The sequence below is a fragment of the Rattus norvegicus genome, chromosome 3 (genome assembly GCF_036323735.1).
Source record: "Rattus norvegicus strain BN/NHsdMcwi chromosome 3, GRCr8, whole genome shotgun sequence".
NCBI classification, from domain to species: Eukaryota; Metazoa; Chordata; class Mammalia; order Rodentia; family Muridae; genus Rattus; species Rattus norvegicus.
The window spans coordinates 85227067-85253005 of record NC_086021.1 but is presented as its reverse complement, the minus strand read 5'-3'; the positions used below and the strand labels follow the sequence as shown (position 1 = coordinate 85253005).

General features: G+C 39.4%; 1 protein-coding gene and 1 long non-coding RNA gene across 10 annotated transcripts in view; one reads left to right on the top strand and one right to left on the bottom strand.

Annotated features, from left to right (window-relative positions):
• The window catches only part of Pde1a (phosphodiesterase 1A), a 280237-nt gene that overhangs the window by 179284 nt on the left and 75014 nt on the right, over positions 1-25939 (top strand). For all 8 annotated transcript variants that reach the window (XM_063284612.1, XM_039105908.2, XM_039105909.2 and 5 more), the window contains 1 exon segment: positions 16975-17088. In XM_063284612.1, coding sequence (XP_063140682.1) covers positions 16975-17088 — 114 coding nt within the window.
• The window catches only part of LOC134486399 (uncharacterized), a 110816-nt gene that overhangs the window by 77143 nt on the left and 7734 nt on the right, over positions 1-25939 (bottom strand). For both annotated transcript variants that reach the window (XR_010065253.1, XR_010065252.1), the window contains exon 2: positions 23562-23714. This is a non-coding gene — a long non-coding RNA (uncharacterized LOC134486399). The remainder of the gene's footprint in view (positions 1-23561; positions 23715-25939) is intronic.

Here is a 25939-nt window from a genome sequence, read left to right as displayed (position 1 = left end):
TATTTAGTATTGATTATTTTTCTAGATCTTACATTTCATTATTAGAAACAGAATGTTTGGATTTTGGTTGGGTATAGACATAGAAAGTTGCATGCTGTTTGATTGACTGGTATTGTTGCATTACATGTCACGTTATTATCTGTTCCGAGGGAAGAGCATCTCACTAGAAACCTAGCACTGTTTTTTCTATACCGGACATTACAATATCTCAAGTGAGAAGCATGAATACATAAAATGAAGCAACCATCTGTGAAAGGTGGAGTGCAGTTCACTGGGCTTCTTGGTGAGTCAGGCTTTGGCTAAGAACCTATGGATATAAGGAAATAATGGCAGTGATTCTAGCTACACACCAGTGGCTCAGCACGGAAAGATGTCTGTGGAAGGGAGCCTCATGACCTTAGCTCTATCCCAAGGACCATGTGAAAGAGGAAGGAGAAACCAGCCCTGTTGAGTCTCTTCTGACCTTCACAGCAGCACTATCTCACACACACACACACACACACACACACACGCACATGCACGCACACACACACATGCACACACATGCACACGCACGCACACACACATACACACACATACACGCACATGCCACAGCACTGTGACTCATGTCCACATGTGCATGTAACACAGACATGCAACAAATGCAGCTGCAACAATAATGACAAATTTAAAAGTAAAATAAATACAAAGTGTTTTTCTTATTTATCAAATTTTCACGATTCTTACTGTTTTAAACTCTTTAAAGCTGAACTTCAGCGAATCTCCCTCTTTAGAGTTCATTCACTTTTTCTATAGCTATTCTCATTAATTTCTAGATTGTTTCACTTTATAGTAGTTTTTATTATCTCCCCACTTGAAAATGAAAGGGAAGGAATACTGTCTACATAAAGACTTTATTAATGTACAGTTGAACATGAACATGAGATATACTTTACAACTGTTTGGTGACTTCTATTTGCAATATTTATAGCTATGTATTTTATTTATCATGTCAATATTTAATATGCTTTAGCAGTTTAGAAGTGATAACTTGCTAAAGCCCCATACACCCTTGTTCAAGTAAAGTAGAAATAACTAGTTACAAAATTGATTAAATGAAAATATTGGTATTTAAAGAAAATCTTTCATGCCTCTATGAATTATACACGCTGCAAGTGACATTCCCCCTTGGTGTTCCAAGCCAGCATGTGATTTGTGCTGACTTAGGCTGTAATTAGTAAACACATACTGAATAGTATTGGCAGGGCAACCTCCCATAGGAGAAAAGAACAAATTCTTCTGTGTAAATTACATGTCGAATTGTATTTTCAGTAAGACTATTAATGCTAATATCAACTCTTCAGAAATAGTGATTTTCTTTTGAGGAATTCCCCGACTTGGGTCCACAATGGCTGGACTTATTTACACCCCCACCAATGTTCCACAGGGTCATCTTTCTCCACATCGTCACCAATCCTTGTTATTGTTGGTTGTTTTAATAATCGCCGTTTGAACAGATGTAAAGTGGGTTCCCCTCTGATTTTGATTCACATTTCCTTTCTGGTCAGCTTGGTTAGGAGTTTACTTTCCTGGATATTTGCTGGTTATTTGGAGATCATTTGAAAAATGCATGCTCAGGGCAGTTACCCCTTTGATAATCAGGTTATTCATTTTCGTGCTATGGAGTTCTTGTTGTGTTTTGTTCTTTCTTTCCCAGTTCTGTATGTATTGTGGATATCAACCATTTATTTTACTGAGTTTATTTTTTCTTCACTGTACCTTTGTGTGGTGTGGAGGCAATTTAGTTTGATATAATCTCATGTGTTTCCCCCTCTTAAATTGTGTGAGTTCTTTTAAATTATGTACACAACCCCCAAATCAACCAATCACACAAAAAAAGTCATACCCTAAAGCAATGTTGTATTATTTTCCCTATATTTTTTAGAACAGTCTTAACATTTCGGGATATTTGTGCTTGTTTCTGTTGTAGTGGGGATTGAACCCAAGGCAAGACAGACAGTTGCTCCACACCTGAGCACCAGCTCTTGACTCCGTTGTCAAGTTTGACTTCAGTCTTCCATTTAACCTCACAAGTGGTGTGAGATGAGGCCCAGATGTCACTCCTCTGCCTGTGGGTGTCTACATGTCCAATTATTTTCAAGATTTTCCTTTTCTTATTGAGTATTCTTAGCCCCTTTGACAAAAATCAATAAGAGAATGATCAAATCAATAAGAGCATGTTCTGTTATTTTGACCAATGCCTCTATTTTTTATGCTAGTACCACGATGAGATTCTAGCTTTGTCAGACATTTTGAAGTAAGGGGTATAGTGTCTCACTTTGTTCATTTTGCTTGATTACCTTTGACTTTTTCTGTGTTTGTGATGCTCTGCAAATTTTAAGATTTTCTTTAAAAAATATATTTCTGTTACATGTTGTATTAGAATTATGGAAAACATACAGGCAGGGTGGTCTCTGCTGAAGAGAAATTGTTCTGATAGAGGCACAGGGCTGGCATTGAAAGTGGGAGGACACAGGGTACTAAGGCAGAACCTGAAGACCAAGAGAGTCTGAGTGATTGGCCTAGCCTCACCCTGAGTGTAGAAGAACGCAAGTAAGACCATGGGCTTTCTTTTTCTTTATTTTATTTTTGTTAGCATTTTGAGAATTTCGGACTGTAGAGTTTGATCATATTTACTACTCCCATAGTTACTACTTTTTGCAGATTCAGCTCCTTTTTCCCTATTCTCCTACCTTTAGATCCATTTTCTCCTGCTGGCATTTTCTTGGCTATGTGGCTGTTAGCTAGAGTGTAGTCCACCCAGACTTAGAGAAAACCGGCTCCACCTCTCCCAGTTCCCAACAGTGCACAGGTTTCTTTATTTTATTTGGAGGGCGGCTACTGTATTGAGCTCTTCTTGTCACATTTGTCCTTAGAGAACATTGTTCAGGGTTAATATAAGAGCTACAGCTACCAAAGGAACCTCAATCTATTTTATTGGGAAATCCCCTTGGCTGCTAATCCAAGAACAAAGTTTTATTTAAATCTTTTGTCTTCCCAGTTTTTGAGCTTACAAAAGGGAGTTTAATCAAAACCAATATTCTTGTGTGTGAAGCCGGGTTATGGGAGGAGAGAAGAGAGTGGGATTTTACTTCTTACCAATGGAAAAGATCAAAACAAGGAAAAACAGTGGGAGCTCCGTGCAACAAGTCATAGCTTTTGTAATGCTGAGAACAGGGAGTTACAGTGAACTCATTCAGGAACCAATCTCAATCAGAACAGTCTGAGTGAGTCAGTTTTCTCTAGAGGAGCAGAAGCAGATGGTTGTTTACAAATTCTGAGACTGAGCCATGCTCATGTCCCTGGAGACAGTGGTTCAGGGGGCCCCAACCAGTGCCTGGGAATATGTGTTGTGTAAAATACCCCTGACAGTATTGACAGCCCTTCACATTCAAGGCAACAGTGGTGAAGTATTCTCCATGCTTACAAAGCTTTGCATCATACCCTCTGCTGAAATACATTTTACCTAGGCAATGGCATATGAGTGATTTCATTTTTGGGACCTTGTGATTTGACCTTGGGGAGAACATTGCCCATTGTTTTGATGTTCTGGTTGCAAAGGGAGAAACTCAAGAAACTTCCTGAGGTTCTAAGCAGAAGAATATGCTCTCCTAAAGATCTGGACTCAGTCTTCTCTCTCACAGGCTCTAGCTCTTCTGTGCCATGGCATTCCCTTTGTTCCTTCATGATTTTGGCTTTCCGTGACTCCTTAGGGACATCAGTTAGTCTTTCGTCTTTCTCTGCTACTAGCGATTTCTGGATTCTTGTTATTTCCCAATTCACACTTTTGTAATGCCAAATGTAAAGCAAGGTGTGGTGATACATGCCTTTAGTCTCAGCTCCCATGAAGCAGAGGTAGGTGACTCTCTAGAGTTTGAAGCCAGTCTCGTCATGTAGTGAGTTAAGAGAGAGTAACCTATTGGTCTCATCTGAACTTTAGGTCTAGCTTACATAACACAGTCTTGACAGTCTTGGAACTGTGTGTGCTTGGATCAGAATTTATTTTCTGCCCAAACAGTAGTACTGGAACTAAAGACCAAAGGTTCTTGTGATATTGCATATGGTTGCCTAAAGGGCAGTCCATAGGAGAGACTCTGGAAAATCCCTGGAAACAAAGTATGTGAGAAATATTCTCAGTATCGGTCCAGCACATTCATTTCATAGAATTATGATGTGATTGTCTCTCAAATCTCTTCCTATATGACTCATTAATGCCATTTATGTTAAGGAAAAACCATGCATACAAATGGTCGTTCATTCTGATAGAAAACTAAAATTAAATTATAAACATATGTAGCAGAGAATGGCCTTGTCAGACATCAATGGGAGGAGAGGCCCTTGGTCCTGTAAAAGATCAATGCCCCAGTGTAGGGAAATACCAGGGCAGAGAGGCAGGAGGGAATGGGTGGGGAAGTGGGGGGGAGCACCTTCATAGAAGCAGGGGGACAGGGAGGGAATAGAGGGTTTCCAGAGGGGAAACCGGGAAAGGGGATAACATTTGAAATGCAAATCAAGAAAATATTCAATAAAATAAATAAAATTACAAGCATACTTTCCAGTAGTAGAGGTTATTTAGAAAATCTCTCTTGAACAGGCCCAGATGGATAGCTTTCCGACTATTGGTGCTTATCCATCATGGATTTGTGTTATAGCAATCATACATTTATCATTTACTCATTATATTTTAAAATTATATTTCTTTTTTCATACTTGTGTACAATGAAATGCGATCAAACATAATCCCCATTTCCCTCCTTCGATTTCTCGACATCCCCTCCTAACTTCATATCCAATTTGTAGTAACTCACTGGCTCCAATCAATGCTGCCCATGCATGCCATGTTTATACTTTATCAATACTACATAGGTATGGGTGGGATGCTGAACACACCATGAGTAAACACTTTGAACATTGAGTCATCAAGTTCAGTGGTAGAGAACTCCTTTAGCATCTTGATTGCTAGCACTACCAAAAAGTAATAAATAATATACACTCATGAAAAATCCCATAATCAACATTTTGAAAGTATCATAAAAATGGATCAGATCTATAGATCTTAAGAGCGTAGATGTCCAACTGTTGAAAATTTAGGCTTGAAGCATAGGTCAGCACAAGTAACTAAAGGAAAACATCTCTGAAATATTTACAATTGATATTTACAAAGTTACCTACATATGTGAATCACCTCCAATGTTAAACATTTGAATAACAGCTTTTTACTTTATCATACAGATATTCACTACTAAGTGAATCATGCTCCATTATGAGTCTTACTACTTAAAATAGAAAGGTGTCATTTATATATGTGTGTGATGTATATATGTGACATACATAGAACACGTGGGGATATGGAATATGTGTGTACATGCAGGTAGAGGGGTCATATGAGAACCAGAGGACCTTCTCTACTACTCTTTTGCCTTATTCCATTGAGACAAAGACTCTCACTGAACCCAGAGGAGCAAGGTTGGTGGTCAGCAGTTTCCAGCAACACCCCTGTCCCTACCATCACAGTGGTTGGGTTACAAGTGCATGCTGTCATTACTACTTTGCTATATTAGTGCTGAGATACCAACTCAGGACCTCCTGCTTGGGCATCAAGTGGTCTGACTCACTGAGTCATCCCCCTACTTCTGAGGCCTGTTGTCTAGAACTCAAGCATTACCCATGCTTCTGAGAATTTTTTTCACTTCTAGTTATTCCAAAAAATATCTGGGAAAGATGAACCTATGAATATATTTGTACATCAAACCTCAGGCAGGAAATATGAGTAGGAGAGAATTTAAGAAAATCTCAATGTTGGAATTTAAATCGTGTGAATAGACATTTTTATCAGAAGCTCGGTAGAGCCTCTCTGAAACCCAGCTCTGCTTTGCTTGAGGATTGTCTTGCTTCTGTGCTTGTATTATTGCAAGATGTTCACTATGGCTTTCTAGTCGCTGTTTTCTACAGAACACAAGCTATGTTCTAAACGATCTTTGAATTATAGCTGAAGTAAGCACATTCTATTAATACCATCTTCCTGAAAGGAATTGGCATGTTTTGTCACCTAAAAACTTGATCGCCATAGAGATAAATAACTACAAGGCCTCCAGTGTTCCAAACTCAGAGGGCATTCGATCCTGAAGATATACAATTGCAGCACACCATGACATACCCAAACCTAGAGATATGCAGTACAGAGAGTACTCATACAAAAGAGGTGATTAGGCACCATTAAGGAAAGCAGAATGGCGAAGGAGGGAGAATTCCATCTCACTCCAGGCTCACCAGTAGGCTTTTGGTTTTCTAGGTGTGACTATGCTAATTCTTTTACTTAAATCTCTGAAGGCAAAGCAACAGGAGGAGTTTTGCTCAACATGAACGAGTGATTTATTATCATCCCCATGTTGCAAATTATTCCTGAACAGCGACCAGTATGCTAAAAGTTTGCCAGAACAGTTAATGCCGATTTTATTACTGCTAACATTCTACTCTGAAGAAACAGAATAAAAACTTAGATCTACATCTGAAGATATGAAAGTACAATTGTACCATTTGAACAAATATGAGATAAGAAGAAGGGTCCTTTGTTGTCTCGATACCAAGTTTAGGTGCTTTTGTAATACTGTGGGTTTGGCTTTGTTTTGGCTTGGATGTGTTTCCAGGTGGTGTCTCACAGCTTTTGAATTTGCGATAGAGCTGAGGATTATATATCAATGATATTTTAGATTTTTCCAATGCTTTAGATTTGTTTTCTTGAAACTTCTCAAATGTATTTAATATTCAACTCAAAATAACATGGCTCCAGTGTTGGAAGCTGAACTGACCATTTGTTTAAGCACTGAAATTTTTTTTTTCCTTTCTATCAGTAATCATTTGCTAAGTAAGACTGAGTGTGTGTTACCCTAAACAGTGAACAAGAGAGGGGATTTTAAAGATTAACTCCTGCATAACTTTGTTCCTTTCAGTGCCCCAGCATCTGTCACCACCACTGTCTTCTTTAATTTCTTTGCTGTGAATACATGTGACAAGAACACCTCATTTTGAGTGTGCAGTTACTCCCCTCTCTCAGCAGGCTGTGCTTAACATCTGGTTCTTTTCAGGGACTGCCTGATTACCAGCATCCTGGCTGGCCTCTCTTCTATGTGGTTAGCATTTGATAGGTTTCTTGAGATTACTTGGTTATTGCAAGCCGTTTGTTCCACCAGCCTGTGTTAAGTCATTTTTTTTTCAAAAGCTTATTTATTTTAAGTACCCCTAAGGAAAGATCTCATTATGAGTTTTCAGCACCAGTTTTATTTTTTTTTTCTCCCATGGGACATTGTAAAACTAAATTGCAATAGAAAAGTCACCATGAGCATTATGGAATACGAGGGAGTGTCACACCTTTGAAAACACTGCAGTCACTGGTGAGAAAAAGTCTGGCTGAAATTTGCAAAAGAAGATGAGTCAAGCGTCTTAGAGTGCTGGACGCACTCTGTGAGTCTTCGTAGTCGGAGCCACGGGGTGAGTCAGGGAGATGAAACAGAAGATCTTCAGGGTTATTCACTGAGCTCGCAGAGCAGAACTGGCTATCAATACATAAACTTGGAATTATGCTATGATTCTTCACTTCTTAACGCCCTCTGCCATTCTTTCTTGCTATGGCGGTAAACAATCTTTTTATGTTCATAAACCGTTTTACACAGTACCAAGTGGGCGGTGTTCATTTGCCTCTATAAACTTCTTGATCAATGATATTTTATCCAGGTATTTTGATATTTCATAAAAAATGTCTTTATTGGTTTTGCCTATCGGTACCTTATTTATTTATATTATTTTTATTATTGGGTAAGGATAATGAATTGTCATATTACTTATTTTTTTTCCAACTTGAACTCTGCTTCCCACTTAAAATCATAGTAGAGATAAGCCTTTATAAAAATGAAAGTGAACAAAAGAAAAGTAATTGGAGAGTGATGTTTTAATGACATTTGAAGTATGGTATGTAATCAGGAAGAAAATTGGTAGCTGTCAGTGGAGCGCAGCAACCATGTGGATCCCCCACCGCAGGGAAACTGAACTTATACATTTTGAGAGAAAATGCTTCCCAGCTTACAGTACTCTGTCAAACTGTCAATCAAATGGAAAGAAAAGAAAAAAAATATATTTTTAGCATTCAGAGACACAAGGAGTTATGTCCCAAGCACACTTTTTTGGAATGTTCCAGAGGATGTGAGTTTTAAAGCAAGATATGGAGAACTGAGAAAGGAGGAAGTGACTGAATCCAGAAACAGGTGATTTATAAAGAATGTTGTCATTAGAAGCCTCAGTGTGAGCAGTGTGCTCCAAAATCGGAGGGCAACTTGAACGGATTTGGGCCAGGAGAAAACAAACTCCAAGACATCTCTCCAGAGTCAAGAAGAGAATTATTGATTGGTATCTGACAGATGTGGTGGGATCTGTGGGCATTGCCTGTAGATGTAGACATGATGATGGCCAGTATAACCGACTGACAACAGTAACAGAATCTAGGAATGGGATTGAAATTATACACCATTCCACTATGCAATGGACTAAATCCATGAGATCAGAGAGGTATAAAGACTGTTTCATGGGCGTAGGATTGTAAGCATGATGTGAGAAGTCTGTATATGTACATGGAGTAGACATATAAATACCCACACCCTTATCTAACAAGAACACTTAGAGAGCCAAAGGCCAGAGGCAGGATTGCCTGTCTCAGTGGCGTTGAGGGTTCCTATAGCAGAAGCACCAGCACACTACCTAGGTCATTGGGATCCACTGTACAAACAGACCTCCCCACAATTACCGATGGGGGAGGCTCCTTACTGTTTGCCTGATTGTCTTGTGACTGCAGGGATCACGTCTAAGGGTTAAGTTTTTGATTTTGATATTTTTGGCTTCCTAATGTTAACGACATCATTTCTACTGTTGTCAATTTCAACACGAAACTCCTAAAAGAACTTCATGAGGAAAGAATCATCTGGAATGATCCTTCGGGATTGTGGGTATAGAAGCCACAGTACAAGTGAAGTAGGGGAAATTCTATAGTGTTCATCAGAAGTAGTGATTAATTATATTTTATAATCCAGATTCGGGGGGCGGGGAGAAAGTGTATACAACGGTCTTCCCAATAAAAGGTCCCCAGCTTTCGAGCTGTGCTGGATTGCTGCCTGTGCTAGGAATTTCATCTCTGGGGAAAGCGTGGGCTTTCAAGAGCTTCTTTAAAAGACTCAATTTTCTTCTTGCTGAGTGTCAAGTGTAACAGAAAGACTTCTATGCTTTGGGTACTATTATGGAAATGTTTCTGTTTATCAGGCTTTCTTATGTACGCTATTATAATTGGAAAAATTCCATGTTGATTTTCTTTTTGTAGTTTTATTTTTTTGTGTGCATGTTTCTCCAAAAATCTATTTTTGTATGATTTTCCCCTTCTCTGCTGGTGTATTTTTAAAGCCTGATGGTATGTGGTTCTGCATTAATTAAATGTTCCAAGCCACTTGTTATGTTTGTTTCCACCCCGCTCCCCGAAAATTTGGATGGTAACATCTATTCCTCCTACTTGCCAAAAAGGACGCTTTCTGGAGGAGGAGCCTGTGTGATGTGAGTAGACCTGAGGCCACAGGGCTAGAGAGAGGAAAGCTGTGCTGTTCGAAAAGGAAACTTTTAATAAAAACTCATCTGCTTCTTCTGCCAGGGGAGGGACATGGAAAAGAGGAAGGAAGCTGGAGCCAGCCCTGGGCCTTCAGGCCTTGGTGGAGGGCTCGGCCTCAGAGCTCCAAAACTATAGAGAAGGAATTCCAATGTCAGCTACGCATCCCATGCCATGATGTTGCTTTAGCGTCTTTATTTAGTCTCAGACAGTCCAGGGCCCAGACTATGCAATGGTGCCATCGCTAGTGGGGCTGGGTCCTTCCTACATCAAATACCAATCCTCACACGCATGTTCAAAGGCCAACCTGATCTCGAGAATTTTCTTGCTTGAGGCTGTCTTCCCAGGCTACTGTAGTTTGCGTCAGGCCAACAACCCAGCGAGTCCACCACCCCACCTCACCCTGCTCCAAATCCATGCTGGAGTTTTGCTCTTGTCTTCTTTACTGCCCTCTTTGATCTTAGTTAGTTTGTATTTTCAATTTTTTTGCTAGCAAAGTTTCAGGGGTGAATAGTAATAAAGACTTCTAAACAGTAATCTACCACAATTACTCTTGAGCCATAATCCCTTATTATCTATATCCCTTTTGTTTGATTTTAGCAATATAACGAAAATTTCCTGGTTCCTCTTGCATCAGTGCCTCTTGGCAAACATTGCTTCCCAGTGTCAGGCTCCCCCAGTGTGAGAGAGTCAGTTTGCTTGTGGATTTCTAACATTTCTAGATGGTCTGCATTTCCTGCGGGTGGCTGAGCCTAGACTTTAGACCAGATGCCCATCAGTACAAACAATCAAGAAGGCAGCGCTTGGGTCTGTACTATTCCTTTCTGAAGCAGCAGAAGGGTGTCAAGTAGGGGAAGGCTTCCTTGGCTTTCCTGCCTTTAGTCTTCTCAGTGAATTCACAGGGCTGCTGTAAACACCCATGGAAAGGGGTGGTGACCCTGCTCCAGTGGGGAGTGTTGTGGGTGGCAGACTAAGACAGATTCTCCACAGGTGATGGGTGAAGAGAGGAATAGTCTTTACACTTGGACAGTATTCACAGATGCAGCCAGAGTTGTGGCACCTCAGGGATGCCCATAGACCAGAAGCATCAAGGAACAGAATGGTTATAAACATTCAGAGAAAGGAGAAGAACACAGCAAGGAGATGGAATAATTAAGAGACTGAAAGAGGACAGGCAAAGATGAGGAAGGGAGAGGGGGAAAGGAAGAGAGAAAGATGGCAGGATAGGAAGAGTTTTTGTGTTGAGCTTCCCTAAAAAGTTTCCTTTGTAGAAGAGGAGAAGAAAGAGAGAGGAGGAGGAGGAGAAGAGGGAGGAAAGGGAGGAGGAAGATGGAGAAGGAAGGAAAGAAGAAAGAGGAAGAGGAAGGGGAGGAGGAGGGAGAGGAGGGTCATTCAGGGTGACTGAAAAAGTACCAGAAGCCTCCAGTTCTCCCTCACTTCTACTTCCTCTGGTGCTCCATGCTTCTGATTAACAATAGAGTCAGTCTCTCTCTCTCTCTCTCTCTCTCTCTCTCTCTCTCTCTCTCTCTCTCTCTCTCTCCCCCCCCCAACCCCCATAGGTCAGTCTCTGTCTAAGGCCCGTAATAGAGAGCCACAGAGATAGGAGGGACAAATGGGAGGTATTTGACAAAATACAGCTGAGCTGAGTGCTAAATGAGTTCTCAAACGTCCAGGAGGCTGACATTTAAGATGTTAAGCTGCTCTCCAGCGCAGCTGTAATGATTGCTCCTTATTTGTAGCCTGTCGCCTTGATTTGAGTAAATAACTCATTAGTGGGCAAAAGTCTCTACCTTTTCAAGACACAGCCTCAAATGCATTTATTACGTTTTAGCATAGATTTATTGAAATCATAGTGTTTCTGAGCTGTTAACAGTCACTAGGTCTAAATGATTAATTCTTTCTGTCTTAGAGTTGTACAGGTTTTTATTTTGTTTGTTCTGTCTCCAAGGAGAAAGAAGGGGTTCTTGAAGGTCTTTCTAACTATCTCTGTACTTAAAAGGGAATTCTTCTTTTACATGCTGGGAATTATGCAATGCCTATTTCTGTAAAACAATAAGCTAACATCCCTTGAACAAGTGATAAATACTTGACTAACTTCTCATTAGAGAAGAGTGAAGACTGGATATAATTTTAGACTTAGAATAAACCACTCACCACAGTGGCAGGAGCTCTGTGCTCCTGGGTCCCATGTCTCTTGATTCATCCACTCAAGCTTTGAAAGCAATGAAGAAATATTGCATCTAAATTGGACATCCACAGACCTTTCCTTCTGTCACTATGCCCTAAAGGATACAGCATAGCATCTACGAATACGGTATGGATGCCAGTTTCTGAAAACTTTGAGACAGAGACATGGGTATCTGTAAGGGTCCTGGACACAATCTTGTCTGTCAATAGGATTCCTTTGTTTCTTTAAATGAAGACTATAATCACATCTAAATGCATTGAAGGCTTATATTGTTTAAGGTTACTATAATAAAGCTGATCGCATGCTGTTTTATATTGCGCACACTTGAGGTATAAAATATGCTCCTAATGTTTGCGTGCGCGCGCGCACGCACACACACACACACACACACACACACACACGCACGCACACACGCACGCACGCATGCACTTACACAGTGACATAGACATAATTAGGAAAAGTCAGGGATAGAATCATCTTCCACAGTTAAGTTTGTAAGGGCTATGAAAGTGCCAACGGTGGATCCCTTAGTAAATGCCTGGGATTCAATAGGATGCTATTCCATGCAGCCCCAACACTGTACCATCAGAATCTGCCGATCCCACGGTTTTCTGCATCATTTCTGTCAGTGATTCACATTTTTAGGGAACTGTGTAGCCCATAACTCACCAGCTCCCAGTGCAGTGCAGTGTGACAGAGTGTGAAATGGCCCTGCTGCTTTGATGAGGCACAGGTGTTATTTCCTGATCCTTAACCTTTTGAGTTGATAATTTCCTTTTCTAAGGGGTCCTCATTGCTACTTTGTGCTGTGTTAGGCTCCAAGGCAGGCAGGACTTCCTGAAAGTCGCTCAGTAGCTTCTTGTCCTGATAGTGGTGATGTCATCTGTCCCTAATGTGTCTGTATTTAATGTGAGCACTAGCGTCCACCGCCAGGTTTCTTTCAACTCCAATGCTACTCTCGTGGTTCCTGAGGAGGACTTCTAACTCAAATTCAGTCTGATCCATTTCTTCTGGAGATTTAGTAGTCTGCATCTCTCAAGGATCCTTCTGACAGAGTTGTTAAATGTATTACCACAGTCTTCTTTTTATGATTTTATTCTAATAAATTGCATTTTAACAACTTCGTTGATCATTTTAGTCATTCCTGTTGCATTTGGGCCAATATTTCTTTCTTTTCATTTTATTTTCTTACAAAGAATTAGGTTTCATTATGGCACTTCTTTATTACTGATTTCAAATTTTCAGTAGATTCCAATCACAGCTTCCCCTCCCCTTTTCTCCTTCTAGTTGACCTCCTCCCCACCTCCCATTCCTCACCTTTCTTTTCTCCTCAGAGAAGGGGAAGTCTCCTCTGGACATACCAGCCTTGGTATGTCAAGTTACAGTAGGACTTCTCCTATTGAGCCTAGACAAGGCAGTCCAGTCAGGGGAAAGGGATCCAAGGGCAGGCAACAGAGTCAGAGACAACACTGTTCCAGCTATTGAAGGATCAGCGAGTAGACCAAACTTTGTTTGTTACACGCGTGGAGGGGCACCATTCCATCGCACACATACTCTTTGATGGTTCAATCTCTATGAGCCTCTTTTTATCAGGTGAGTTGATTCTGTAGGCCTTTGTGGTGTCATTAGAGCACTTTTCAAACAAATGTTTCATTTTCTCTTCCTCTTCTGTGTCCCATCTCCATGTGCCCTCCAAGCCCAGGAACCTCCTTTCTGCTGTCCTCACCTATGATAATGTGATTCCTTTTAGACATACCTTCTTAACACCTCATTATTGATCATTTTTCTACATTATTGACCATTTTTTCAACCTCTTCATGTGTCTACTAAATATGTGACCATGTCAGAACAAATAAGGAGATTTATCTCTCTCTCTCTCTCTCTCTCTCTCTCTCTCTCTCTCTCTCTCTCTCTCTCTCTGTGTGTGTGTGTATGTGTGTAAAAGGAATAAGTGAAGCATGTTTTGGTTGCTAAATGTGGATAAAAATCTTCATAGGTTTTATAAGATAGGTATTTTCCCAGATATATCTGGTAGTTTAGTAAAAACAAAACAAAACAAAACAAAACATAGCAACATAAGCAGTTAAAGATGATGATGATGGTGGTGGTGGTGATGTGATGATGATGATAAAAAGATTCTAATAAGAGTGGATAACTTGGATACAATTTTTCATCTGTGTGTATATCATGTTTTCAGTTTTATTCATAAACATTCTTATATTCATATACATATATGCAGGTTCACTCAGTAATACATATATTTTGCTTATGGACAAGAGAGGTAAAAGGGGGGAATCTTAATCATCCCAAAATATATGTCAGTCTTTTAGGGTAGGAAATGCTTTTCTTTGTAAAACTTGTTCACATTTCTAATACACAAGCCTATTGTCCATATATGATGGACTCTTACTGTAACAGGCTACTACTGATCAAGTGACCTTCTGGGGACCACTCAGGCTCTCTGTGTTAGGAACCCACCTGTATGTAACCTTCCAAGAAGTGCTCCTCTGGTTTTGTATGAACTTTTCTTTATTCTTGAGTTCTTTTTTTGACTCATTTATTATACATTTGATTCTTCAGGATTAGGTTTAGTTGTGTATATAGGAATCTCAAAGTAATTGTAGCCCTGAGTGGTCTTGTGTTGACTCCTTCTTCTTGGTTCAGATGCCAAGTGCTGCAGCTAGAGGTTCATGCCACCATTCCTGGCACAGGTCACTTCCGTCTTGTTTCTCTGACATTCTTGGGGTGGTGCATTACTTATGTTTTCATCTGTAGGATGTCAATTTTTGACAGAAACAACTTAAGGGAGAAAGGTTTTTCTTGCTTGCTGTCTCTGAGGCGTCAACATCATGACAGCGAAGATACACTTGCTAAGGCAGCTCACATCACAGCCTGCCAGATAACTTACACTCTGGTGACATTCTCTTTCCCCAAGCCCATGAGAAGGTCAAGTTTCCCCCTCAATGAATTCCCACTTGGAAATGTTCAAATAGACTTACCTAGAGATTTGACAGAATCTTCTAGGTTGCTTGTAAGTCCTCCCTCGGCATGGTGAGGGAGGTTTTTCAGTTTGAAGAAAATAGCCAAGCGACAACATATAAAGCAATATAAAATCAGAGTATGCAAGAGACCTCTGTGTATGTTTATTCCAATACTACTCATTAGAGCCCCAAAGCAAAACAACTTCAGTGTCCCATCTTAGTGAGTAAATGAGGAAGACATAGTGCATGTCTATTGGAATACTATTCAGCCATCAACAATCGTTATGTAGAAAACATACTGTTTGCAAAGTCAGCTACAGTCAAACAGTACTCACCTTCCACAAGAAGAGTGTATTCACAATAAATATTTACACTAGTACAGAGTAATGGAAGTGAAAAATCCTTTGTGCTTTCATAAATGAAAGGCAATTTGACCAAATTTAAAGGGTATGGGTCAGATGTTTCCAAATCCTTTGTGTGCCACTTCACTATCCTCACAGTGCTGCACAAAGCCTCTACCCCAGGCTTACCACTGCCTTCTATGGGGCTTGTTAGAGTCGTGCTTTCCGCGAGTTGGACTTTGTCTCCCTGTGTCAACTCTGTGTAAGACATTTTCTATGTACAACTCGCGTTGTGATGTCTGCGGGTATTTTATTACACAAAATTAATGTTGTGAACGTGTGATAATTCACACCTCCTTGAGAAGTTTTAACTAAGCTGTGACATTTTCTATAGAGAAAAATGTTTCTCCAGGTGGAGGAATGTCAACTGCCTTTTGCAAAGCTCCCAATTCCTTCTCGGATATAATAAAGCTCGGTATTGGAAATCACTAAAAGTAAATTGCCAGAAAATTAAAGCCATCCTATTTCAGGTAGTGCTCTAGTGTAGGTGTGTTCTGCCTTCACTTCTTAACAGAGATGAAATGAAAGTGTCTGACAGTTTAGGGAAATAGCTAAGGCATCTTCCTATTGCTTTTCTGGGTACAGAAAGGAGTTCATGGTCCTCTGTACTCTATGAAAGACAATGGATCTGGACAAGCAATGTGGTTCCAGTTCAGCCCAGGAAAACACTTCCAAAAATGTGTGCTTTACAATGTAATGCATAGAAGTTCCCCAAAGTGTGAAACTCATATCCAGATCGCTTGTATTATCTCACTGCGTTGAATGTCTATTGCTGTAAGACCATTATCTCCAAATTCAGGGTCCTAAAACATTGACCTTAATCATCTCAGAATCTGTCAATCGGCATTCTACTTTTTTTTCTCTCTTTTTTTTTTTTTTTTTTTTTTTTGGAGCTGGGGACCGAACCCAGGGCCTTGCGCTTGCTAGACAAGCGCTCTACCACTGAGCTAAATCCCCAACCCTGTCAATCAGCATTCTAGACCTGACTTAGTTGCACTTCCCACTTTGAAATTTCTCTAAGAATTGAAACTCCTGGTCTTGTGGAAAATGCCAAGAGAAAATATTTTTCAGATTCACCCTGGCTAAAAAAAAATTGTAGTAAAATGGTGCTGATAAATGTTTCTCACTCCAACTAATACCAGATGGAAATGATTTAAATGAGGAAGATTTCTCTTGGTTCCTGGGTTTGGTATTTCAGTCCATTGCTGTAGGACTGTGCTGAGAAAGTGTCATGGAGGGGAGAGGTCACTGGGACAGAGTTGTTCATCTCCTGGAATCAAGCTTCATCTTTCATCTTTCTGCCTTTGTTGCAAATAGTGAAGAATAGTCAAGGTGATGTCCAAAGAGAACGTAGCCAGCCCCGAGGAAGCAGAAGGATCACAGATTAAATTCTAAGCCTAAACTTTATTCTTAGGAAAGTGTCTTGAACACATTGTCTTGAATTTTCAGGAGAATTGGCCTTGAATATGGGTATTATACTACACACTAATATTTGTAATATTACTGGGATATGAATACCATTTCTAATAATTACTTACATTAATAAGATTGGTTTTAATTATACAAAATAAAAATATTTCTAAATAATGACCTAGAAGTAGTTATGTTAACTGTTGTATTTAGTTTGCATGTTTGACACTGAGCTATTTCTACTTGGTTATTAAAAAAAATGTTTCTCTCTCTCTCTCTCTCTCTCTCTCTCTCTCTCTCTCTCTATTTTGGAAACAGACTAAGATGCTTAGTGAAGCAGCTGGAGAAAGGTGATGTCAACGTTGTCGACCTAAAGAAGAATATCGAATATGCGGCATCTGTACTGGAAGCTGTTTACATCGACGAGACAAGGTGAGTCATTGCTCCACCCAATATGTCTTTATTGCTTCTCCTCTCTGTCTCTCTTTTTGATCCTTCTCTATTACAAAGCAAATTAGCAATCCTTAGTATGAAGCAAAAGTCAAAATCTTATTAAAATTTGTAGTTAATTTTCATGTACCTAGTTAACTGGAATAATATTCTTTTTTAAAATTATTTAGTCCAAGCACTTGAATATAATAAAATAGTCAACAGTACATTTATTGAACAAAAATAATTTCTTGTTTCTTCATCTTCACTGTTCTTAGACTTTTAAATATCAAAAGATATATGTAGGCTTAAACTAGTTTTCACTAATACAAGAGTTTCTTCTACAATCTCAGAATACAAAATCTCTTATTAGAATAGGTGTGCGAAACTCATAAGGTAGAATCATCAGAGCCTGTGTGGAAGGCTTTTGAGGGTTAACTAAGTATTTCATGCCCCAAACCTCGCATTAAAGTTGGCAGTTGGGCGAGGTTTGGATAGGGACATTTATCTGAAGAGGGTTATCAACACAATACTGTGACTCTCAGCCAAGTCCCCCATCAAATCACCTGTAAATTCAAGTGATTTGACTACTATCTCCTGGTACTCAGAAAACATTGAGGCAGGGTCCTGAATTTCCTACCAAAGAAAGCAAAAGTTACAAGAGAAAGAAATTGGCCCCTGAATTGGAGCTGAGTGAATGCAGGAGCAGAGAGAGGCACGCACTTCCAGCGTTCAGGTCAAAGACAAAAGGGAATTAGGAAGAGGTTTCTGGATGTGCCATAAACTCCTGATAAATGGTGCAAAGGAAGAGGCTGCTCTTAATTCCCATACAGGAGTCAGGGCTGTAACTCCATCAGTGCAGTCATAATTTCTGAGAAAATAAGGTTCAAGGTGTACTTTTGAATTAATAATCTCTGAAGGACTCATAAATGCATGGATTGAAATAAAAGAACCAGTGTTTAAGAATTTATATAGATTGCAGTAACATGAAAAGTTCATTATTACCCTATTATTTCCTCACCCATCATTGACCTACCTGTAGCAGTAGAGTATGTAAAAGGCAAGGAGTGTGTACATGCTATGGGCCTGTCCCCTCTGCTCATGTTCACATAGGTTAAGTCTGATGTGGGAGAGGTGAGAAGGTTAAAAGTAAAGCTGGGTTGTGACTACTGGTCTCTGTGTACTGAACTTCACATGGACATTTAGCTAACAGGCAATACATTTATGTTGGTCAGGGACTGAGCTAGGTGTTTTTAGATTTTCACCCTCCTATTCAAGTAATTGAAATAAATGCCTGTTACAGTATGACTCAAGCCAAACGTAAAAAAGGAATTATTCATCAAAGTATTGGTTCCACCCAATGTTCTGAATTCTCCCACTGAATACCATGTATTTTCCAGTGACATATTAAAATATTTTATTCTCTATTTTTCTCTCCTCTACTTATGGAGGTTAGACTACGAATAATATTTAATTTTACTGGTTTCACTAATCAAGTAATTTTGAAGCTCTTGAATCCTAAGTTAAACTTTTATACACCCACAACTAAAATGTTTTTGATTTTTAGAGAAAGATTCACATTGTAGGCTGTAAGGCACAGGTGATTCATCCTTGGTCTGTAGAATATAGTTTCTCTGGTTATAGGTTTTTGTTTATTTGTTCTTTTGGTTTTCTGTTTGTTTTTGTTTTGTTTTGTTTTGAGGCAGGGTTTCTTTGTGTAGCCCAGACTGTGCTTGCCTCACTCTGTAGACCAGGCTGGCCTCAAACTCACAGAGATCCACCTGCTTCCAAGTGCTGGGATTAAAGGCGTGCACTACCATGCCCCTACCCTAGTTTGGAGTTATTAAGAGGTGAAAATCGCAGGTTCCTTTTACTTTACAGTCCTTCCCCGAGTTGCTTGGTTGGTCTTCATTGAAGACATATGGCATAGGTAGTCATTCCAAGGGGACAGAGTAGGTGTGTGCTAAATGCAGATAGTGCCCCTGTAGTTTCTTTAGACTTTTGCTTTTAGGGCTATTACTTATAGTTCACAAGTTGTTGAACTTAGCAGGTTTAAGGTTCTTCTGTCTGCCTTTGACCAGACATTATGTGTTACATTTATTTATAAAATGTGAGATCTTTAAAATTCGACACTTCTTTGGAGGTTTGCAACTTTATTTGATTGATAATAAGCTATATTTATTCATTCTCAGATAATGTCCTTCCCATGGAAATTATAACTTCATGGTTATTTTGCTAACTTAGGTCTCCATGATTCCCAAGTCATTTGAATACAAGTTACATTTTTTTAATGCTTTTACATTTGAAAATTACTCTTTAGTACAGGAAAAAAGGTTCAGCACAATGGTAAAATTTAACTTGTGTTGTGGTACTTGTTCCCAGTGTGGGTTAGGGGCCAGGACAGTGAATTATTTACTGACTTACATAAACTCTAGTTTATATAGTTCTGGGAATTAAACACACGGCTTTGTGCATGCTAGGCAAGTGCTTCACAAAATGAACGATAGCCCTGGAGCCCTGTTCCTGTGTTTAAATCCTTCCACAGCATCATGTTTATTAGATTAATAATGCTCTAAATTTACACCACTATCTAAAGGTTACCAGCTCTCCACAATCTTATGCAATAATCAGGGTGATTACTTTTCTGCATTTTACTAATGGGAGCACTAAAGCTCATTTAAACATTACAGCAGCCCTCAGAGATACAAGTTCTCCTATTACTGTTTTGAGCAGAAGGACGATGAATCCCAGAAACATTTACATAGCCTGCTCAGGAGAGTACACTGGAGAGTTAGAGCCCCTAGCGTTGACACTGCACTTGGGTTACTAACTACAATTCACAGCCTAATCTATTTAGTTACAGTGGACTCACAGGTATTTTCAAGATTGGAACGATTGCTCTGTATAAAAGTAGCTGCTGCCCAAGCAGGAAGGTCCCCAGCATTTGTGTAAGGAAGTCAGGCATTGCAGGATCTCCTTTTACCCCAGTGCGGGTTGGAATTTCTGGAGTTTTCAGACAGAGGAAGGTAGAGAGCTTCCGGTTCACTGAGGGAACTCAAGGGAATAAGGTAAATAAACAGACAACTAGAGAGTTAGATCTGATATCTTCTTTTACTCACCTACACAAATGTATACAAATGCACACACAGAGACATACAAACACACACAGAGAGAGAGAGAGAGACTTTCAGAGATTTTTATGGACCATTTGATCACAAATTCGTAGATTCCCAGCTACGATCTTTTGTCAATACACTGCTGCCTTGAAGAGAATCAAAGCTACGCCCTGGAGCTCTGGCTGCCGCCAAGCCTATGGCTAAGCATTGCTTGCATCAGGCCAGTCGCTAGACCTGCAACTACTTCTCAAGCATCGTCCAGTTTTGTGCTGGGAATGTGTACTTAAGGCATTTTTCAAGCAAAAGCCCACAATACAAATGGATTTCCTGTCTATTTTGTAAGGCCTGGAGCATGGAGCTGAGGATATTTCTGAGATGAGTTTGCGGTTTGCCTTAGGAATTCTAGTAAAACAGGTTGTGTAAAAGAAAGACTTAGCCAGCATTTAGTTGCATATTAATTTACATTGTAAGATACACTGGCTTCTGAAAATTGAATCTAGGATTCCTTCAAGAAAGTAAACTGTTCTGTCTGTGTTCCATGGAGATATTTGAAAATGGATTAGACTGAAGAAAAGGTTAACATAGGATAAAGTCGGAATTATAGTTAATCGGTCGCTATTATTTTTCAAAGTTACAGTTGTATCCATGTGATCTAAAAAGAATCCATGTGTCCTTACTTGCCAAGGAAAGCAGCACCCCTGGCTTCATGAATACCAGGGTAGGAAGCTGTATGCTGTGTTCGCTAATATCTCAAAACTACGACTTCCTATTTTATTTTGGACTTAAAAAGAATAGGTCATTCAAAGTCAGGACTCTCCACTCAAAACTGAAATAAAGGAACTTAATCTTTCCACTTATGAAATACAGATGTGAGTTGATATGAGGACTGCATGTGACATAATGCCAGGTAGAGGAAAAGCTGGATTGTAACCATTATTTTTATTGTTCAGGTAAAATGTGATACACTTTGTTTGGGTTACAGAATATATTAAGATACAGAATTTAAGCCCACTAAGGAAAATACCAAATAATTTCCTGAGAGCAGTTTAGAGTTTTGAAGAAAATGCGGACAGCTATGGAATAAAAGTATGTACAAAATGATGGAAGGGGTCTAACCCCTGCTAACACATTGTCTCTTGACTAGCATTCTAACTAAGCCTGAGTTCTTATCTTGGGGAGGGCCATAGTAAATTGAGACTGCACTGATGCCAGTCAACTTGAAAAAGTTACACTGGCAGACACCAAGTGAGTACTTGCGAGTGGAGAACCTTGAGATCATTTGGTGCAGGGATTTACCTGTAAACTTCCATTGGCCTTGCACATATTGACTGAACATGATAAGTCACTATCAGCATCCAATGGGGATTATAATAGAATGAGAAAAGTGAAGAGAAATGAGACCACTGAGGGCAAGCCTGCACCCAAAAGAAAGACTGGGTGTTACAGAGACTGAGAATCAAGATAGAAAAACTCCAAGGAATAGCAGCCAGGTGTAACTAGAGGGAGTAGTGTGTGGTAACCATTTAGAGTCTGGATTTCAAACCAGCCATGACTAGACGTGCATGTGTTTCCTAATGAATCTGTTCTCTGCTGTAGCTTTCCTAGACCATTCTTCAGGACACAGCTTCTAATAAGAGGTTTCAAGATGCAAAGCATTAAGAATGTGCTAAATATATGAGCATTGAAATGTGACAGGGGATATCAATTAGAGTAGAGAGCTGGGAAGTTCTAACCCCAGGGTTTCTGATTGTTTTAGTTATTGCTAATTAGAATTCCTTTGCTGTTTGGCTACCTTCTGCCATCTTAAAGATTTTGAAAATGTCCACTGAATATCTATCTCACCAATCTGTCTTGTCACATTGCTCGGCAGCCAGTGTTGGCTCCAACCTGTTTGTGTAGGCCATTATTTTTATGTCCAAATAATATAGGCAGGCTATGAAGCAGGAGCTGAATGCCTTTCTCCAGTTCATGAAGCTCAATTATCGATAAGGCCTTCCTAATGGGTGCTTTCAGAACTCAGAGTACATCCCTTTCACAGAGACCCCATTATATCCTCTCAGCGTTTATGTCTACCTGATAGAAAACAGGTCGCCATTCCATACGGAAGTTTTTCAACGTTTTCCTACCTTGAATTCAGAATCTCGAGTCCAAGTTAACATAAGAGGACCAGCAAGCTTAATGTTCAGTTGGACCTTTCTCTTCTAGGATTAACCTCTGGACTAGAAGAATATAATCAAAATCCATGTATATAAAAATGGTAGGATGAGGAATCTGCATTGGTGCATCTGCATGTTCAAGGACAGCCTTGTTCATGACTATTCAAAGAAGTTGCTGTGCTCAATTCTGTTCTTTCAGTCTCCTGTATGTCAGATTAGAAGCTTCCCTTTAGTGCAACTAAGAGGCCTATTCAAAGGATTTTTCAATTAAACAAAGGAACAGTCTGCACAGAAGTTAAAATTAAGTCTCTGTAGAGTACATAATTAAAAAAAAAAAACCTTTTCAAATGTCAGGTTCTCTCACTTCCAACCATTAAGGTTTTTAAAAAACTCTTGGTTACCGTATTACATTAGTAATAGCAGTCAAAGGTGAGGACTGAAATGTGAAAGAAGTCTGTGGAGTGGGAAGTGTGGGTAAAAGTCTTTAAAGGGTTAAGAAAATCACAGGGTGAAACCTACCAAAAGGAGAAAGAAGGAGGCACAGACATGGGCCGTATATCAGAAGAGTATGGAGTGGTAAGAAAGTGGTGTGGGATTCCTGAGTTGGTGAATCTAATGTCTCGGGGAGAACCTGGATGAGTTGGGAAATTCCTAAGCTTCTGAAATACAGCTCAGCAAAGGGGAAAAGCCACCCACTGTAGTATGATGTTGTGTACAGTTAGCGAAGATGGCTTTGAGGAAAGTACTATGATTGTGCCTCCAGAGTTTGAAAGTGTGAGGGAAAAGTATACACAGAGCAAACTATTAATAGGATCACAGACTCGAAGAAGTTATCTGGAACTAACTAGTGCGTAGTCGAGAGTTCCTGAATGAATGAATGAGAGCCACACATTTGAATCAGAAAGACTTGTTAGAGTTTGACCCCACTGCTCACCAGAGGTAGGTAAGTGGTTACAGGAATCGTGGTTCAAGTACGAACAGTGAATCACACAGCATTGTGATATAGAGAGAAAATTCTCTGTGCTCATCACCATGGCACTGACTCTGTGTGTTCCTTTCACACTTAAAAGATAAGAGAGAGAAAGAGGGGAAGTGAAGAACTGAGCTATAAACATCTTTGAGGGTTGAGCTCAGCCAAGCCCACTTAAACCAAACAGTTGATTTACTAGCTCCCATTAACCAAAGAATTGCCCGCTAGTGTTACCTATAAAAAAGGCTGGCTCCGGGTGCAGATGTCGTCAATGTCAGCAGAGGCTGATCTGCTTTGCTCGTTCTGGAATAATCTCTCAGATGCTGCGAGTGGTAGCAAGACAGAACCAGTATTCCCAAGCTCCAAACTTTCTGCAAACTTTCAAACCTAGAAGGAATGAAAAGGTTTTCGTTACTACAGGATCTAAGAAGCATATATCCCCATATTTGACTGGTTTGGGTTAGGCAACAAGCTGATCTGTAAACAATCATTTTGCCCAGGGGAACTCATAAGCTCATGTATCACACATCCCAAGAGAAGGGGTGCTTTTTAAGTCACTTGCCAACAAACTGAGAATGAAGAGAGTGTTTCTTAAAAACCACTAACTGCATGTTGATGACTATGCAAACTAAAAATAAATAAAATAAAATATACCTCTGTTAGTTCTATAGGCAAGAGGACATGGATGAGGGTGTGGGTAGGAGCTTGAGAATGTCCATTGACTGGAAGTTCAGATACTATTTTATTTTCCTGGATTCTCTCTTGCTATTAATTAGGGAAAGTGTTTTTATTTTACTTCTCTCCTTCTTTCCTTCTTTTTTCTTTTCCTTTCTTTCTTCTTTCTTTGTTGTTATTTTTCATCCCCAGCCATTACTTTTCTCACACAGAAGATGAATTCTCAATCTCTTTCTGCTGTGAAATTCTATGACCATTGGTCCCCAAGTGTCCTTATTAACCTACCCTGGCCAGCAGGAGAGGGCAAGGAGTCAGTTGGTGTTTTGCTTAGGAGGGAAAAGCTTGTAAATGTGGCCTTTGTTTTGCTCAGTTTCACTTGGAGGAAACACAGAGAAAATCTGCTCAGGTGAACTGTGTGTGCTTGAGATCAGTAAATCCTCAAAAACAAATGATAAGGTTTTCATGAATTCTGTTTTTGTGGCATAAGGTGTTTGGAATGCTGTGCTTGTAGGCTGTACTCACCTCGTACACGGGTGTGAAAACCATGATGAAAAAAAAAGTCACACTAGTTTTGTTTGGTTTTCATATTTTCTGACCATCTGTGGTTTGTTACTTTCTATAAACCTCCAGAAACAGCTTCACTAATGTGAACGGACAAAGAATTGTCACCAGTTGTTCTTAGAAATGACTGACAAAACCTTCACATATTAAATAAGATTTCACAATTATGAATGTAAAGTAAAATTCCTTAGACTTAAAAACGTTACTTTAAACACTACCCTTTTCTAATGATGTGTATGATGATCACTTGAAAGTTACATTTAAGGTAATATATTATGCAATTTTCACATATCATTGCATATTATTGCATGAAATTCTTAAAAACACTAAAAGTTACACTATTAGTTTTGATGAATACCCATTGTTTTATTAGTTAATAAATTTGAAATATAAAATAATTAACTTAATCAGATTCATATAGAAATGGAATATACCCTAAAATTTGTTCCTAAATTATCCCATATTGATTTCCAGGGACATTCAGCCCAAGGATCATTATGGGTGAATCCTAATTGACTTAAACGAATGGCTAGTTCCCAGTTTCCTAGCCACCGTGTTTAGACATCAATATGTGATGTCATTCTGCCCAAAGGGAATTGCATAAACATTGATAAGGCTGTTGGCAAAAGTTTTCTTCCTTATAGAAAAGTGTTGTGTGAGTGTGATACTTCTTAATTTTTAAAAATGATAGTATGTTTGTGTGTGGATGTCAGAGCCCAACATTATCTTCCTCAATCACTCTTCTACCTATTTGATAGATTGCATGACTGACAAGCTCCAGGGATACTCCTGTCTTTGCATCCCAGCGCTGGGTCTGCGGGAGCACCCTACGATGCCCTGTTGTTTTGCTTTGTTTGTTTGTTTTTTATGTGGGATTGGAACTGGGTCCCTCATACTTGTCTGGTAAGCACTGTATAAAGCACTGTATAAAACTTCTCCAGCATGAGAGTCTATGAAAAAGCTATCATGCTACAGGCAAAAAGGAAAACCAAAACTGGCTATATAAAAAGATAAAAGTAATCTGGGCTTTAGATATAGCTAATCTGACTTTTATCTTTTTTTAATTTTAGTGTATTAGAATTACATCACTTTACTTTCTCACTTTTCTTCTTTAGCCCCTCTGATATATTTCTTTTTCCTCTCTCAGGTTGGTAGCCTTTTTAAAGTTATTATTAATGCTTTTATGTATGAGTATTTTGTCAGTAGATATGTCAGTATGTATGTACTTCTTGTATGTATAGTGCCCATGGAGGCCAGAAAGGGGCATCAGATCCTGTAACTTTAATTTTTTTAAATCTTATTTTTAATGATGTTTTTTTAAATGCTTTAATCTCCCTTTTAGTCCACCCACCACCCACCAGAGGTAGTGGACAAGA